Raw genomic sequence first — 18,277 nt, 5'->3', positions numbered from 1 at the left:
GTTATTGAATACTTACAGATGGAGAAAACTATTCCTACTGGTTTCGCTTTTAGAAAATTTGGATTTGGGGTCAGGCACAGTGACTCATGCCTGTAATCCCAGCACTTTGGAAGGCTGAGGCGGTCGGATCACTTGAGGTCAGGAGTTCGAGACCAGCCTAGCCAAAATGGCAAAATACTGTCTCTACTAAAGATACAATTAGCTGGGCATGATGGCAGGTGCCTGTAGTCCAAACTACTTGGGAGGCTGAGGTGGGAAAGTCGCTTGAACCCGGGAGGCAGAGGTCGCAGTGAACCGACATTGCGCCACTGCACTCCAGCCTGGGTGACAGAGCGAGACTCCGTCTCAAGAAAAAAAGTAAAGTGAATGCTTTCACTAGATAATAACTGCATACCAAGAGCCAGGGGCCATGTTGAACTGTCCCAGCACAGCTGTTGTGGATGGGTTTGTGGCAGACAACCATTACCAGCCACAACTCATCTGTTTTTTACAGAAGCCATACAGAAGGAGTGTCTTTTGCATCTTTGAGGGCAGCAATAATCACTTCAGTTCCATTCAGGGTGTGGTATTGTTTCTTTTATTTTTTGAGATGGAGTTTCGCTCTTGTTGTCCAGGCTGGAGTGCAATGGTGCGATCTTGGCTCACCGCAACCTCCGCCTCCTGGGTTCAAGCAATTCTCCTGCCTCAGCCTCCCTAGTAGCTGGGATTACAGGCATATGCCACCATGCCCAGCTAATTTTGTATTTTTAGTAGAGACGGGGTTTCTCCATGTTGGTCAGGCTGGTCTCGAACTCCCGACCTCAGCTGATGCACTTGCCTCAGCCTCCCAGAGTGCTGGGATTACAGGCATAAGCCACCGCGCCTGGCCAGGGTGTGGTATTTCTTTCTTGCCACTTTGATTGGCTGGGGAAGGGCAGGGTGTGCAGGAGTTTCCACTTGACCCTTTTTCCTATGACCTACCTATGCTGCAGGTTAAGTAACCAATGTGCTGGGTATCTATCCCCCTGCTAAACATATCCCAATTATTTTCTCAGGGACATGGCCATAGGGTGAGTCTGTTCCCACTGGGCCCACTGAGATGGATTTGGGCCAGGACTCCATTTATCAGCTGACCTCTGTCTGGAGGGCAATGGTAAGTTTTAGATTTGTGTCATCTTAGATCCTATATCAAAAAGCCTCAGGCCGGGCGCGGTGGCTCAAGCCTGTAATCCCAGCACTTTGGGAGGCCGAGACGGGCGGATCACGAGGTCAGGAGATCGAGACCATCCTGGCTAACACGGTGAAACCCCGTCTCTACTAAAAAAATACAAAAAATTAGCCGGGCGAGATGGCGGGCGCCTGTAGTCCCAGCTACTCGGGAGGCTGAGGCGAGAGAATGGCGTAAACCCGGGAGGCGGAGCTTGCAGTGAGCTGAGATCCGGCCACTGCACTCCAGCCTGGGCGACAGAGCGAGACTCCCGTCTCAAAAAAAAAAAAAAAAAAGCCTCAAAAGGCCTGGGCATTCTGTTTTCCTAATACATTAGTGAACAGCCACAGGTCCTTTGGGGAAATATTTATTGTATATACTTGTGGTACAGTTGGAAGGTCTTCAAAAAAACCCAGACTCCCCTTGAGTTGATGGATTCCGAATCTCAGAACTGGCTTAGATCTGGAAAGTAGCAGAAGGATTGCAATTTCCCATTGTAACAGCTGGTATCAGCCTTCTCATCCACTCTTGGGATTTTTTGTTTATATAAATCAAAGCCTCACCCTCTGTTGGCTGGAAGTTTTTGCTAAGAACACCAAGGGTGTCAATGCCACAGATTCCTGTGGGTCAAGACACCCTAGTGGGCCGGGCACAGTGGCTCCTGCCTGTAATCCCAGCACTTTGGGAGGCTGATGCAGGAGGATCGTTTGAGCCCAGGAGTTCGAGACCAGCCTGGGCAACATAGTGAGATCCCATCTCTATTGTTTTTTTTATTCATATTTAAACAAAAATAAGGCCGGGCGTCGTGGCTTACGCCTCTAATCCCAGCACTTTGGGAGGCCAAGGCAGGTGGATGACGAGGTCAGGAGATCGAGACCATCCTGGCTCACTCGGTGAAACCCCGTCTTTATTAAAAATACAAAAGAAAAAAAAAATTAGCTGGGCGTGGTGGTGGGCACCTGTAGTCTCAGCTAGGAGGCTGAGGCAGGAGAATGGCGTGAACCCGGGAGGCAGAGCTTGCAGTGAGCTGAGATCGCACCGCTGCACTCCAGCCTGGGTGACAGAGCGAGACTCCGTCTCAAAAAATAAATAAATAATAACAGGCCGGGTATGGTGGCTCACACCTGTAATCCCAGCACTTTGGGAGGCTGAGGCAGGTGGATCACCTGAAGTCAGGAGTTCGAGACCAGCCTGGCCAACATGGTAAAACCTTGTCTCTACTAAAAATACAAAACATTAGCCGGGTGTGGTGGTGGGCGCCTATAGTCCCAGCTACTTGGGAGGCTGAGGCAGGAGAACGGCGTGAACCCGGGAGGCGGAGCTTGCGGTGAGCCGAGATTGCGCCACTGAACTCCAGCCTGGGCGACAGAGCGAGACTCCATCTCAAAAAAAAAAAAAAGAAATACAAAAATTAGCTGGGTGTGGTGGCGTGTGCCTGTAGTCCCAGCTACTCAGGAGGCTGAGGCAGGAGAATTGCTTGAACCTGGAGGCAGAGGTTGCAGTGAGCCGAGACTGCGCCGTTGCACTCCAGCCTGGGTGACAGAGCAAAACTCCATCTCAAAAAAAAAAATCACCCTAGTTGCCACTCTGGCCTTGTTGCCCATCATGGTAATAGCATCCACTTTACCTGTGACAGCTCAGTGCCACCGCCTGGCCTCTGCTGACCAGTCATCCCATTAACAACAGGGAACTCTGTTCTGTGGCAGCATCTCCTACTGTTAACCCTGCTGAGCAGCTGTCACTGAACAATCCCGGTGTTGCCCTCAGTTCATCCTTTGTTGTCTGAGTGAACGGGAAGCTATTTGGGCCCTCTGAGATAACATAGGTGTTTGGTTCTCAGGACTCATGTAAGAAATTCATTTTAACACACACTAAGTCTGCTGACACCCTTTCTCTGCTCATGTCAGCAGCTCTGCCTCATTTACTGTAGGCCATCCTTCCTCACCAAGTATTGGATTTTTTTTTTTCTTTTCATAGAGACGCAGTCTCATTGTATTGCCTAGGCTAGTTCTGAACTCCTGGGCTCAAGCAGTCCTCCCATCTCAGCTTCTTGAGTAGCTGAAACTACAGATGTGTGCCACCACGCCCAGCTAATTTTTATTTTTTGTAGAGACTGGGTCTCACTATGTTGCCAGGGTGGTCTTGAACTCCTGAGTTCAAGCAGTTCTCCTGCCTCGGCCTCCCAGAGTGTTGAGACTACAGGCGTGAGCCACTGCACCCAGCTGATTATTTAATACATGAAAACCACTTGGAAAAGAGCCAGGCAGTGCTGACACAGAGTATATGACACATGTATCAGCTGCCGCTACCATCACTTGCAAATCCCATCTCCTCTATAACCTCAACTCTGAAAACAGTATCTTTCCACTCCAGCTTTACTGAACCTGCCCAGGGCTTGATGCTGGTTAGATGGAGAAGGATGAGGAGTATAATCAAAGAAAACTTACAAAATTTTGACCCTGACAGGTTTACAGAAATTTTAAGAGTGGGCAATAAATGGGAAAGTGGGATCTGGTTTGAAACATACTATGAAACTGTAGAAAGTCCAGGTGTAACTGCTCTGCAGTCCACTGGAGACCCACGACTGAGGCTTGGGAGAGCCATCAGGACAACATGGGCAGATTTTTTTTCTTCTTTGAGACAGAGTCTCGCTCTGTTGCCCAGGCTGGAGTGCAGTGGCATGATCTCAGCTCCCTGCAGCCTCCACCTCCTGGGTTCAAGTGATTCTCCTGCCTCAGCATCCCGAGTAGCTGGGATTACAGGCACATGCCACCACGCCTGGCTAATTTTTGTATTTTTAGTAGAGACAGGGTTTCACCATGTTGGCCAGGCTGGTCTGAAACTCCTGACCTCATGATCCACCCACCTTGGTCTCCCAAAGTGCTGGGATTACAGCCTTGAGAACACAGGCAGATTTAAAACTTACTTGCATAGGTTGGGCGTAGTGGCACATGCCTGTAATCCCAGCACTTTGGGAGGCTGAGGCAGGCAGATCATGAGGTCAGGAGTTTGAGACCAGCCTGGCCAACATAGTGAAACCCCATATCTACTAAAAATACAAAAATTAGCTGGGCGTGGTAGTGGGCGCCTATAATCTCAGCTACTAGGGAGGCTGAGGTTGCAGTAAGCCAAGATTGCTCAACTGCACTCCAGCCTGGGCAAGAGCAAGACTCTGTCTCAAAAAAAAGAAAAACAGTAATCTATAATTTTATTTCGTTTTTGAGACCGTCTTGCTCTGTCATCGTGCAGTGGTACAATCACAGGGACTCACTGCAGCCTCAACTTCTGGGCTGAAGCAATCCTCTTAACCTCAGCTTCCCGAGTAGATGGGACCACAGCGTGCACCACCACACCCAGCTAATTTTTTTTTTTTTTTTTTTTTTTGGAGACGGAGTCTCACTGTGTCGCCCAGACTGGAGTACAATGGTGCGATCTTGGCTCACCGCAACCTCCGCCACCCGTGTTTAGGCGATTCTCCTCCCTCAGTCTCCTGAGTAGCTGGGATTACAGGCACGCGCCACCACACCCAGCTGATTTTTTGTTGTTGTTTGCTTTTAGGAGACGGTTTCACCATGTTGGTCAGGCTGGTCTCAAACTCCTGACCTTGTGACCTGCCCACCTTAGCCTCCCAAAGTGCTAGGATTATAAGCATGAGCCATGGCGCCCAGCCCTAATTTTTTTAAAATTTTGTTGTAGAGATAGGGTCTTGCCACATTGCCTAGGCTGGTCTGAAGAGATCCTACTGCCTTGGCCTCCCAAAGTATTGGGATTATAAGCATGAGCCACTGCACCTAGCCTATAAAGAAATTTTAGTGTTGGGCACAGTGGCTCACGCCTATAATCCCAGCACTTTGGGAGGCTGAGGCCGGCAGATTGCTAGAGCTCAGTTTAAGACCAGCCTGGGCAACATGGTGAAACCCTGTCTCTACTAAAAATACAAAAGTTAGCTGGGGCGTGGTGGCGCACACCTGTAGTCCCAGCTACTCTGGAGACTGAGGCACAAGAATTGCTTGAACCTGGGAGGCAGAGGCAGCAGTGAGCCAAGATGGCGACACTGCATTCCAGCCTGGGCAACAGAGTGAGACACTGCCTCAAACAAAAAAAGAAAAAAATTTAAGTCAACTTTCAGATTCCATTTATAGTCACCAACATGTCTTGTCTTTTTTTTTTTTTTTTTTTTTGAGATGGAGTTTTGCTTTTGTTGCCCAGGCTGGAGTTCAATGGCGCGATCTCAGCTCACTGCAACCTGCACCACTTGGGTTCAAGCAATTCTCCTGGCTCAGCCTTCTGAGTAGCTGGGATTACAGGCATGTGCCACCACACCCAGCTAATTTTGTGTTTTTAGTAGAGACGGGGTTTCTCCATGTTGGTCAGTATGGTCTAGAACTCCTGACCTCGGGTGATCTGCCAGACTTGGCCTCCCAAAATGCTGGGATTACAGGTGTGAGCCACCATACCCAAGCCAACATGTCTTGTTTTAACTGAAATGTATGGTCCAAACATTGCACAAAACCACAATCTCTTCTGAAAAACTATTCTGTTTAATAGTGCACTTCATTTATGCTACAGGATGAGCAGGGTTGGGAAAACACAATGGAAGGTCATCCCATCGGTTGGGAATACTTGGTGAGTGCCATCCTCAGCCAGCAACGAGCTCTGCCACCAGGCTCAGGCACAGCCTGCCTTCTCTGGGCTTCGCTTTTTTCCCCCCTCCTTTTGGGCTTTGCTCTTTATCTGCATTACTCTTCAGCTGCTGAAGAGTCAGAGGTGGAGGCAGGAGCGGTCTGGCTGCTGGGGCCGGATGTCAGAGGTGAGAGGGCAGGGTAGGCAGGCTGAGTGAGCTCCTTGAAAGCATCCTTACCCATTGAAAGCATCCTTACCCAGGCATTTAGAGAAAATCATTTTCATCACTGGAGTGGGAAGAGGACGAGAGGACAGGAATCAGAGGCCAACGCTAAGTGCTTCTGACCCTCTCCCTCACAGCCGGTTACTAGCTGTTTGGATAGATTTGCCCATTCAGCCCTAGGACAACTGGGGAGGGTGGGGTCTGCCAGCAGTATCACCAGGTTTCTCTTGGAAACATGGTCTGGCTGCTCCAAGAGCCCTAAAGGACATCATTATCACAGATGATGTTTCTGGAATCTCTTCCACCCTCAATAATATAATCCCTCAATGCCAAATTTCCATAATTAATAAAATCATGAAACAAAACAGCATGTTCCTTATCGAAACTTAAAGCTGGACTAGGAACAGTAACTTTGAAAGAGTCTCCGTTTCCCCTCCCTAGCAAATAACAGGACCCAGAGCGTCCTTTCCACTGCCGTCTGTGCTGACTACGTGGACTCCAACTAAAGGAATCCATCAAATTCTGTCCCGACTGTGCTTCCGTCCTCACCTTGGAAAGGTTCCTCTGCTGTGAGAAAAACAGTTTAGTGCAAACTCCTTTCCTAAATGGGGTGACTGGTCCCAGAGCTGCTTTCTGTTCCCAGCACACCATCCGCTTGCCTTGTCGCTTTCCAAGGCTGGTGTGATTTCTGGTAAAATTCACCGATTTGCCCAATCTGCCCTATTCTCTAAAATGGAAGGTCTGAGTTGGAAGGGACACATCCTAAGCTGTTGAGATTTATAGAGTAAGGCAAGAGCTCTTGAGACTCAGGGGAAGTGAGGAAAATGGGTGTGTGGCTCTTTCACGTGGACTCTCTGATATTTAACTCGGTTGTAACTCTGAGGGAGCTTTTGCTTATGCCCATCCCATTCAAAGGCTTCTCTCCAGTGTGAATTCTCTGATGGCGAACAAGAGCCGAGCTGTACCTGAAGGCTTTCCCACACTCGCTACATTCATAGGGGTTCTCCCCGGTGTGGATTCTTTGATGCTGAATAAGTCCTGAACTGTAGGTAAACTTTCCTCCGCATTCCATACATTCATAGGGCTTCTCTCCAGTGTGGATTCTCTGGTGCTGATAGAGGTGTGAGCTCTGGCTGAAGGCCTTCCCACACTCATTACATTCATAGGGTTTTTCTCCAGTGTGGATTCTCTGATGGTGAATAAGGGTGGAGCTCCTGCTGAAGGCCTTCCCACATTCATTGCAGGCGTAGGGTTTCTCACCAGTGTGGATTCTCTGATGGTGCGTGAGGGTGGAGCTCCAGCTGAAGGTCTTCCCACACTCATTACATTCATAGGGTTTCTCCCCCGTGTGGATCCTCCGATGCAGAATGAGGGCAGAGCTACAGCTGAAGGTTTTCCCACAATCACTGCATTCATAAGGTTTCTCCCCAGTGTGGATTCTCTGATGCTGAATAAGGTGTGAGCTCTGGCTGAAGGCCTTCCCACACTCATTACATTCATAGGGCTTTTCCCCGGTGTGGATTCTCTGATGTTGAATAAGGTCTGAAGTTCGATTAAAGCTCTTGCTACATTCATCACACTTATGGGGTCTGTCTCCCACGGGGAGTCTCTGATGTGAGATAAGGTTGGAATTCACAGTGAAGCTGTTCCCAAAGTCATATTTCTCGCTTCTCTCTCCCATGGGGGTTATCTTCTCCTCAACTGTCACTTGACCAAAATCTTGCATTTTCCTGGTCAGTCTTTCTCCAGGGGAGTTCCCCAGTGGCCTCTTTAGACTGACTTCTCGTTCATAGGCTTCTTTAAACTTGAGACCCTGAGAAATATCCTTCTGAAATCTTCCCAGTAGGACCCCATGTGATCTTGTGTCTTCAGAAATTTCTTGATCATTTTCAGTTCTGGTCTCACGATCTGACACAATAAAAAATGCAAATGTCACTTGTTCCTTGGGGAAGAAAGAGTGAAAATCACAGGACGGGATCATCATAATGAATACTTACAGTGCCAAGTGCACATGCCTGCAAAAAGGCCTGCCCCATATGTGTGCAGCTAAGGCAAAATGAGACAACCAGGCTAAGGAGACAGGGAAGGGGCGGGGCAGAGAGCAAAACCAAGGAGAACAGAGCTGGAAGTGGAGCGAGAGCTGTGTGTGTGGAGGGGAGGACGGATCAGGCAGAGAGGTAGGGAACCAGTATTAGAAGAGGAAGGTCATATTGCTTAATGAAGTGACAAAGCCTTTAGAGAGATCAGGGCAGTGGATATAACTGGGGACACAGTGACTGCAAGAAGGGAGAGCAAGTACAGTACAGTTGGTGAGAAAAAGGGGGAAGGGTGAGGAGAGATAGCAGCAGCGCAGGAAGGAGCAAGGGGGAGGATGCTAGCGGCCGACATGGCCCCATAAGAAGACCAGTCACGGCTGTCGTCACGCCACAAATGCCAAGCCCATGGAAACGGCAAGACAGCTGAGTCCACTCTGGGCCCTATGCATAAAAGGCTATGCTTGCACATGAGGCGATGCAAAGAATCTCAGTGTGTGACGTCTCTTCACTCCTTTGAGTTTCTAAAGGCAACTCTGCGCACAGAGGATAAATGTAAAGGGTCCAGAGAATTTGCGTTTTTAGCTTTATTGGTATTTTAAAAAGTAAAGACAGGGTAATGTGTGTTAGGGACAGGAACAGCTGTTTCTCCTTCACCTGAACAGGTACCTCTTTAGGACCTCTCTGCTCTCAGTTCCCTTTGAACCCAGGCCCCTTGGCTCTTCCTCTCACTCTAGCAGAGAGATGGTGGCAGGATTCAGAAATGGGAATTCTGCTCATGGGAAGAGACATGGGACGAGTTTATCTGCTCACCCTGAGAGTCCCAGAGCTCAATTCCAGACCCTGGATCTGCCAGAAAGAGAAGGGAAATGTACAGGGAGGTCTCAAATGAGACTTAGGAACGCCTCCTGGCTCTGTTCGGGAAAACAGCCACTAAGGATGGTGTGAGAGACAAGGAATTCTATATCCTAAAGGTTAAGAAACTAATTTCTTAATTTTCCTTTTTTTTTTTTTTTTTTGTTTTTGAGACAGGGTCTCACTCTGTCACCCAAATTGGAGTGTAGTGGCGTGTTCTTGGCTTACTGCAACCTCCACTCCCAGGTTCAAGCAATTCTCCTGCCTCAGCCTCCCGAGTAGCTGGGATTACAGGCACACGCCACCACCCCCAGCTAATTTTGTTGTATTTTTAGTAGAGACGGCATTTCAACATGTTGGCCAGGCTGGTCTCAAACTCCTGACCTCAGTATCTGCCCGCCTCAGTCTCCCAAAGTGCTGGGATTACAGGCATGAGCCACCGCGCCTGGCCTAATTTCTTAACCTTTCTAAGTTTCTACAGAGCAGCAGGGGCACTAGGTCCTGAACAAAGCAACAGGTCCCTAGAGGTTAGAGAAGGGGAGTAGAGAAGCAGAGAAGGGGAGGAAAGAGACGTGGGCACACAGCAGCACCTCATGTGTTCGGGGATGGCAATACAATAATCCTTCAGAAAAGTCTCTGGATTATATATTAAGTCCTGAGAATAATATGGAAAAAGTACCAGATTTGGCCAGGCGCGGTGGCTCACACCTGTAATCCCAGCACTTTGGGAGGCCGAGGCAGGCAGATCACCAGAGGTCGGGGGTTTGAGACTAGCCTGACCAACATGGAGAAACTCTGTCTCAACTAAAAATACAAAATTAGCCAGGCGTGGTGACACATGCCTATCATCCCAGCTACTCAGGAGGCTGTGGCAGGAGAATTGCTTGAAAAGCGGGAGGCGGAGGTTGCGGTGAGCCAAGATCACGCCATCGCACTCCAGCCTGGCAACAAGAGCGAAACTCCATCTCAAAAAAAAAAAAAAAGGTACCAGATTTGGAGTTAAAGACTAGGCCCCAAGTTTTACCACTCATCAGCACAATCGATGACCATGCATGCACAAGGCATTGAGACCTCTACCCTCACCTCCACTTTATTTACTTATTTATTTTTTGAGACAGGGTCTCTCTGTCACCCAGGCTGGAGTGCAGTGGTGCCATTTCAGCTCACTGCAACCTCAGCTTCCCAGGCTCAAGTGATCCTCCAACCTCAGCCTCCCAAGTAGCTGTGACTACAGGAGTGTGCCACCATGCCTGGCTAATTTTTTGGATACTTGGTAGAGACAGGCTCTCACCATGTTGCCTAGGCTGGTCTTGAACTCTTGACCTCAAGTGATCCTCCTGCCTCAGCCTCTCAGAGTGTTGGGATTACAGGTGTGAGCCACCTCACCTGGAGGGTGAGGTGGCTATCACTTTCCTTACCTGTAAAATGAGGAATAATACTAGCTGCCTCAATTAATGTGTTACTGTGAAGATTAAATGAAAGAATATATATGAGAACGCTTTATAAGTTGCAAACTGCTGTATAAATGAGTTAAGATTATTGTTCTTACAATTTTCCAAGACTGAGTCAATCCTTAGCCAGGCCAGGCACAGTGGCTTATGCCTGTAATCCCAGCACTTTGGGAGGCCAAGGCAGGTGGATCACTTGAGGTCAGGAGTTTGAGACCAGCCTGGCCAACATGGTGAAACCCCGTCTCTACTAAAACAAAACAAAACAAAACAAAACAAAATAAATGCAAAATGTAGCCCGGTGTGGTGGTGCATGCCTGTAGTCCCACCTACTTGGGAGGCAGAGGTGAGAACCTGGGAACGCTTGAAGCTGGAAAGTGGATGTTGCGCTGAGCAAAGATTGTGCCATTGCACCTCAAAAAAAAAAAAAAAAATCTGTTGAAACAGCTCTTTTCAGTGACTAGATTGTTACTAACAAACAAAGAAGCAAAGAAACACCAGCGAGTTTTGTAGAGAAGGTACAACTCCTTACCCAGTGAGAACACGTTGCCGTAATTCTCCAGCATCACATCTCTGTAGAGGTCCCTCTGAGCAGGTTCCAAACGCTTCCACTCCTTCCGGATGAAGTACACGGCTACATCCTCAAAGGTTACCAGCTCCTGAAACAACACGTGCTGGCATGCAATTTCAGGGTGAGGAATGTGAATGGCAGCACCAAAAAAATAACTGAGGATGGGGTGAAAAATGCACATTTGGGAAGGGAGGAAAGGAGGGCAGGGTGGAGGAAGAGAGACAAGAGTCCAAGATGGAAGGTGAGGGTCCATGATTCAGCAGGACAGAACCATGGGCCTGATGGAGAAGATCAGGGTTTAAGGCTCTGAATGGGATGTCATTGCACAGAAAATGGAAAGGAAAAGGATGAAAGGAACCACAGCTTACCTGGGACTTGGCCTTTAGGAGTGCAGCTGCCAACATCTCATCCCCCAGGCTGTCCTTGTCAGAAAAGGCAGGAACTTTTGAAGGAAGAGCTGAAGGGCAATAAAAGGGCCCAGGAATGAGTCCATCTACTCTGTGACCTCCCAACCTGCTGATTTCCCAACCCACAGAAAGCTCCCGGGGTCCTGGGACAACACAGGACCCTCTCTCTCACATTTCTAAGTTTGCTTCCTCTGCAGCTAGCTCGTGTGTCCAACAAAGGCACACTCAGAGCGGGTCCATCCTGCCTGAGCAGGATGGCCAAGTCATTCTTGGCCTCCAGTCTGCCCCAGGCCCCCCCTTCTCTCTCCAGTCACTCTTCTCTCAATGCAGCCGCCCAGTCCTATCTTAGTGATGACTGCATTCTTGTCCATTCACCCAAGTTTGGCCAGAAACATACGACCCTGCTCTTGCACGGTCTATTTTTTGTTTTGAGGTGGGTTTTGCTATGTTGCCCAGGCTGGTCTCAAACTGCTGGGCTCAAGTGATCCTCCCGCCTCAGCCTCCCAAGTAGCTGGGATTAGTGATTACAGGCGTGCACCACTGCACCCAGCATGAAGTTCTTAGACCACAGAAAAACCAGCAGCTCCACCCCAACCCTAACTGGAAACACAATGCCCACAGCTCCTTTCTCTCCACCCCAGATCAAATCTGTACACTAAAAATGTTTCCTCTTTCTATGTTGGATCTCTTATCTTTTTCTGCAATTTTTTTTTTTTTTTTTGAGACAGCATCTCGCTCTGTCGCCCAGGCTGGAGTGCAGTGGCGTGACCTCGGCTCACTGCAACCTCCATCTCCCAGGTTCAAGCAATTCTCCTGCCTCAGCCTCTGGCATAGCTGGGACTACAAGCGTATGCCACCATGCCCAGCTAATTTTTTGTATTTTTAGTAGAGATGGCCACTGTGTTGGCCAGGATGGTCTTGATTTCCTGACCTTGTGATCTGCCCACCTCAGCCTCCTAAAGTGCTGGGATTACAGGAGTGAGCCACCGTGCCTGGCCGCAAAATATATTTTAGTGGCTTCCTATTCAACTCTATCTTTTTGCCTATGACCCACAAAATGATTCCCAAGCGCTTCCTCTAAAAGCATGCTCCTAAAAAGCACAAACTATGCCTATGAAGTCAGCTGCATAGAATGCCCAAAAAATGGAATGACTGACACGGTTTCCTTAATCTCACGTGAGGTACTCAAAACCCTTCAAAACTGCCTCAGTGGCCAGGTGCGATGGCTCACACCTGTAATTTCAACACTTTGGGAGGCCAAGGTAGGCACTGAGCTCAGGAGTTCAAGACCAGCCAGACCAACATGGCAAAAACCCCGTCTCTACAAAAATTAGCTGGGCGTGGTAGTGGGTGCCTGTAGTCCCAGCTACATGGGAGGCTGAGGCAGGAGAATCACTTGAACCCAGGAGGTGGAGGTTGCAGTAAGCTGAGACTGTGCCACTGCACTCTAGCCTGAGCAATAAGCAAGACTCCGTCTCAAAAAAAAAAAAATCTGCCTCAATTATCAAACCAATCAAGCTGTCATTGATTACTGTTCAGTCAGCTTCCCCACTAGGCTGTGAGTTACTGAATGACAAAGAGTGTGTCTTATTCACATCTGGATTCCAGTAGTTAGCCTAGTACCTGGTGAATGAGCGATTTCAATGGATGACTGCTGAATGACTGAGTAATAGAATGAATGAGTCCTTATTCCTCACCACTCTCAAGCAGGGCCTGAGGTTCCTGAGATACGAGATCGGCCTGAGTTTCCATGGAAGGGCAAGGTGCTCTCTGGTCTCCTACGTGCAGACTCAGCGGGAAGCAGGTTTTGAAGGAGAATGAGGAAGCACTGCAGAAGCAAAAGTCCAAGGTTCAAAGATAATTCAAAAAAACCTCCTGGATACAGAAAAATGAGAGCTAGTATTTCAGTGACTACCCAGGAACAGTGAGAAGAAATGCGGCAACTGGGACTAGTCTTTTATAAATAATTTATTTTTTTAGATGGAGTTTCACTCTTGTCACCCAGGCTGGAGTGCAATGGCGCAATCTTGGCTAACTGCCACCTCTGCCCTCCGGGTTCAAGTGATCCTCCTGCCTCAACCTCCCAAGTAGCTGGGATTAAAGGCTCGCGCCACCACGCCTAGCTAATTTTTGTATTTTTTGTAGAGACAGGATTTCACTATGTTGGCCAGGGTGGTCTCGAACTCCTGACCTCAGGTGATCCACCCACCCCAGCCTCCCCAAGTGCTACGATTACAGGCGTGAGCCACCACACCCAGCCTGGGACTAGTCTTTTAGATCCTGCTAAATATACTCCCTGAAATGAGACTATCACAAGGACCACAAAAAGGGCCCAAGTTCCTCAACAATATCCCACCATTGGCTGCCCCCACCGCTTTGAGTAGTATTTATAACAAAATGCAGGAGCAGGTATATACATTTACTGGCATAAAAAGACTACTCCCAGGCTGGGCATGGTGGCTCATGCCTGTAATCCCAGCACTTTGGGAGGCTGAGGCGGGCAAATCATGAGGTCAGGAGTTCAAGACCAGCCTGGCCAGCATGATGAAACCCTATCTCTACTAAAAATCCAAAAAATTAGCTGGGCATGGTGGTGCGCACCTATAATCCCAGCTACTCGGGAAGCTGAGGCAGGAAAATCACTTGAACCCAGGAGGCGGAGCTTGCAGTAAGCCAAGATCACGCCACTGCACTCCAGCCTGGGCAATAGAGTGAGACTCTGTCTCAAAAAAAAAAGGAAAAAATACAAAAATCAGATGGGCATGGTGTTACATGCACCTGTAATTCCAGCTACTTGGGAGGCTGAGGCAGGAGAATCGCTTGAACCCGGGAGGCAGAGGTGGCAGTGACCCGAGATCACGCCACTGTACTCCAGCCTGGGCAACAGAGTGCAACTCCGTCTCAAAAAAAAAAGAAAACCCTGGATTTTATCTACTTCTCATTATCTCTTTACTCATTTGCTCACATACCAAATGTTTGCTGAGTGCTAACTCTATCGCAACTCACAACTGCAAGGAGTAAAAAAAAATCAGGAATGCAAAAAGTATGTGCTTCATAATTAGACTGTTACACTCACATAAGGCATCAAAGGAAGAGGGCTGGATAAAAGAATGTTTGAGAGAATAAAAGAAAAAAAAAAAACAAAGGAAGAGGAGTCCTGTTTGAAAGTCAATTACAAGTTTGGACAACTCTGGTCTTCGGGTAGCATGGGATACAGAATGTCCAATACCAGTGCCCTTACACAGTGGAAAGCACTGACTCAGGCACAAGCCAGGCCACTGGCAATCAAGGTGACACACCTTATCGCCCTCCCAGCAGGGTCCCTTCAACAGTGTCTCAGAGCCAACCATCATATCCTCTTATCAACCACCTTTACAATCTCCAGGGCTATTTATGAGCTGACACCCTCAACAAGTCAGCTTTCAGTACAAACTCCTAGAAAGGCCGGTCAAAGGTCTGACTCCAGAGAAAAAGGCAACGCTCCCTCTCACAGCTGGGTTAAGCAAAGCTGGAACTCAAAGGCATATTGTTGAGAACAAGCACCCAGTGTCTGGAGCAGTAAACAGTGTTTCTCACAGAAATAAAACTCTCCATTGTGCCCCCATGGCTTCAGGTCCAGGCGGGGCCCTTCCCCTGCTCTGTTGCCAGCCTCACTCCCTGGTGCTGCCCCTGGGGACCGCGATAGATGGCCTGGCAGTGAGAACGAGACACGGAAAGCTTTACCTGCCTGATTATTTCCTTCCTTCTTTGAAGTCAGTCCCTAGAAGGCCAAAGGAGCAATTACTGGGAATTTAACAGCCTCTCTTCAAGTTCCCGGGAATTCTGACTTTTGTCGATGCCAACGCTGTGTGATTAAGGGAGAAAAAAAGGAATTTAAAATATTCATGCAAACATCTTTTTTTTTTTTTTCCATGTGAGACAGGGTCTGACTTTGCTGCTCAGGCTGAGGTGCAGTGAGTTTAAGCTCACTCCAGCCTCAAACTCCTGAGTTCAAGTGATCCAGCTCAGCCTCCCAAGGAGCTGGGACTGAAGGTGTGCACTGCCACATCTGGCTGAGTATTTTTAAATTATTTTTGTAGAAATGCAGCCTCACTATGTTGCTCAGGCTGGTCTCAATCTCCTGGCCTCAAGTGATCCTCTCGCCTCAGCCTCCCAAAGCGCTGGGATTACAGGTGTGAGCCACCGCGTCCACCCTAAACTTCATTTCTAATCAAGATATTTAGAGAAAAGGAAAAAAAGAGAGAATACTTATTATATGCTAATAAATACCAATTAAGACCACCACCACAACTAGTAGTATTTGTGTTGCACCCGTGGAGAGATGAAGGGGAATGGTAGTTTCTTAGGTCCACCTCCACGCAGGGTAAGAAAGTTCTAACGTTCTGTCAGCTAACTTGCTAGATACTGTGCTACCAACTACTTCAGCAGGGGATCCACATTGCACAGCTGAGCCATTAGAAGTCTTCAGGTGATTCGATGAAAATCTGTCTCCTTGGACCTTCACCTTACAGAGACCTAGTGCATGACAGAAATTCAATGACTGGCCACATGCAGTGGCTCACACCTGTAACCCCAGCACTTTAGGAGGCTGAGGTGGGAAGAGTTCCAGGCTACAGTGACCCATGATGGCACCACTGCACTCCAGCCGGGGGCAACAGAGCAAGACCTTAATACACACAAAAATTTTAAAAGGAAAAAAAAAAGTGCCGGGAACGGTGGCTAACGCCTGTAATCCCAACACTTTGGGAGGCCGAGGCGAGTGGGATCTCAAAGTTGGGATCACTTGAGGTCAGGAGTTGGCGACCAACCTGGCCAAAAGGGCGCAACCCCGTCTCTACTAAAAATACAAAAAAATTCGCCGGGTGTGGTGGCGGGCGCCTGTAGTCCCAACCACTCGGAAGGCTGAAGCAGGAGAAGCGCTTGAACCGGCAGGCGGAGGTTGCAGTGAGCTGCCATCGCGCCACTGCACTCCAGAGAGAGACTGTCTCAAAAATAAATAATTTTTAAAAAAACAAAAGAGCTTAAACAACAGGATCTTCTCCTTTCACCTGACTGTCCATCAAACACATATAATCAAATGGTGCCCACTCTCCACAAATGTCTTTTCTGGAGAAAATAATACGCTTAGTTCCTCTAATTAGTCCATCGGTTTCAGGTTCATCACTCTGCTATCCTCTCCTGGAGTTTACACAAGCCCTTCAAAGTGTAAACACCGATGTGGATTCAATCCCACTTCCAGAGAGAGGATCAAACCAGGAATCTAATACAACTGAAAACGGAGCCTGAGCCGGGTGTATCTATCACTCGATGCACTGGGCTCCAGCAGGATTACCCCTGGAATCGGAGTCTGCACCCACTCCCAGCCCTCGTGCTAACTGCGTACGCTTCGCAGAACTTCTCTGATCCTTGGACCCAGCTCCTGTCACGGACGCGAATTACTGTGTTAACATCAAATAAAAACGTCTGGGAGAAGTACCAAGTTAGGGTCGCTGTCATTAGCTGCTTTTAAGAGAGAGGCGCCCCTACCACTCTGCTGAAACTTTTAAACGCTCCAGCTGGGGCCCCGTTTAAGTCACAAAACCAGAACTGGAGCCCCATTACTAACCCCTACGCAGGGTCCCGCTAGGCTAGGGGGATCCCTGGGGAAGCGGAGTAGAGGACGGGCTGCAAGGGACGGAGGGGCGCCTCCCCGCACCCTGCTCCGGGCCGGCCGGGGAACCCTAAGGGCCGCAGAGGCACAGACACCACCCCCTTCCCCGGCGACCACAGCCTCCGTCTCACCGCGAGACCCGGGGACGCGTGGACTCACCCTGGGGGACAGGGACGACAGATTTGGGGGACCGGACACGGACCAGGCCCTGTTGGACCCTGTCACAGACCCACACACCGGGGACAGAACAAAGAACGGAAGTTCCCCCTCATTTCGCTTCCGGGTCGGTTGTTCTTGACACTCACCCGTGCCCCCAACGCCCACTTGTTCTGTCTAGGAAAATGGGAGGTCCTCGCCTCTCTGGTTTGCTGACTCAGGGCAGCTGGCAGGCGGCGAGGGCAAGGAGCTTGATCGCTGACGCGGCACTCGGCGATCTTTCGCTGTGGGGCTGGCCGGCTGCGCCCTCTGCTGGCCACGCACGTGCGAAAGCGGCCGACCACGGTCCTGGGCGTCAGGACATGTGCTTCGGCGTCGCCTGCCTTGGGGGCCGGCGGCTGGGGCGCACGGAGATGTCGAGCCCGCGCTTCTCAGGCTTGCTCGCGAAGGGCAGCAGTAAATATACAATTCTTGAAGGATTCATCAATATTAAAAAAATGGACCCTGATTTAAAACTTGCCTCTAAACAAACCGATTTTTTGTTGGTGTCTTGCAAAAATGTCCCCTTTAAATTACCCACATCTGAAGAAAACATTCCAGCCCATCACAGAGTTGACATGAGGAAAAAACCCGTGTACAGGTGATGAGAGCAGAAAAGAGGAAGCTACCGGCCGGGCGCGGAGGCTCACGCCTGTAATCCCAGCACTTTAGGAGACCGAGGCGGGCGGATCACCTGAGGTCAAGAGTTTGAGACCAGCCTGGCCAACATGGCAAAACCCTGTCTCTACTAAAAATACAAAAAAATTACCTGGGCATGGTGGCGGGCGCCTGTAATCCCAGCTACTCTGGAGGCTGAGACAGGAGAATCGCTTGAAACCAGGAGGCGGAGGTTGCAGTGAGTCGACATCCAACCACTGCACGCCAGCCTGGGCCACAGAGTGAGACTCTGTCTCAAAAAAAAAAAAAAAAAAAAGGAAGCTACAGGTGGAAGCGAGGTGGGATAGGTAGTCAAGGAAGTGACCGTGTCCTGGAGACGCGGCAACCGTGGTGACCGCACAGTCAACATAGTAAGCCCCAGCATTTGCATTGTAATTGAACTCATTCAAGCAGAGCTCTCTCCAGTAG

General features: G+C 49.1%; 1 protein-coding gene across 7 annotated transcripts; it reads right to left on the bottom strand.

The window, feature by feature from the left end:
- Positions 1-5,706: 5,706 nt before the first annotated feature.
- ZNF3 (zinc finger protein 3) lies at positions 5,707-17,895 on the bottom strand. 7 transcript variants are annotated; one of them, XM_010377679.2, is made up of 6 exons: positions 17,302-17,891; positions 15,070-15,190; positions 13,044-13,174; positions 11,308-11,396; positions 10,901-11,027; positions 5,707-7,940 (listed from the first exon to the last, which is right to left on the bottom strand). In XM_010377679.2, the coding sequence occupies exons 3-6, from the start codon at positions 13,096-13,098 to the stop codon at positions 6,874-6,876; spliced, it is 1,338 nt and encodes a 445-aa protein (XP_010375981.2). In that variant the 5' UTR covers positions 13,099-13,174; positions 15,070-15,190; positions 17,302-17,891; the 3' UTR covers positions 5,707-6,873. The 7 variants fall into 7 exon arrangements, with proteins under 7 accessions (XP_010375981.2, XP_010375980.2, XP_030788160.1 ...); XM_010377678.2 differs by lacking the exon at positions 17,302-17,891 and adding an exon at positions 17,156-17,286; XM_030932300.1 differs by lacking the exon at positions 17,302-17,891 and adding an exon at positions 17,156-17,284 and having other exon boundaries at positions 15,074-15,190.
- Between the last annotated feature and the right edge of the window lie 382 nt (positions 17,896-18,277).

The sequence above is a fragment of the Rhinopithecus roxellana genome, chromosome 6, assembly GCF_007565055.1.
Source record: "Rhinopithecus roxellana isolate Shanxi Qingling chromosome 6, ASM756505v1, whole genome shotgun sequence".
Taxonomy (NCBI): domain Eukaryota; kingdom Metazoa; phylum Chordata; class Mammalia; order Primates; family Cercopithecidae; genus Rhinopithecus; species Rhinopithecus roxellana.
This window is presented reverse-complemented; position numbering and strand designations above follow the sequence as displayed.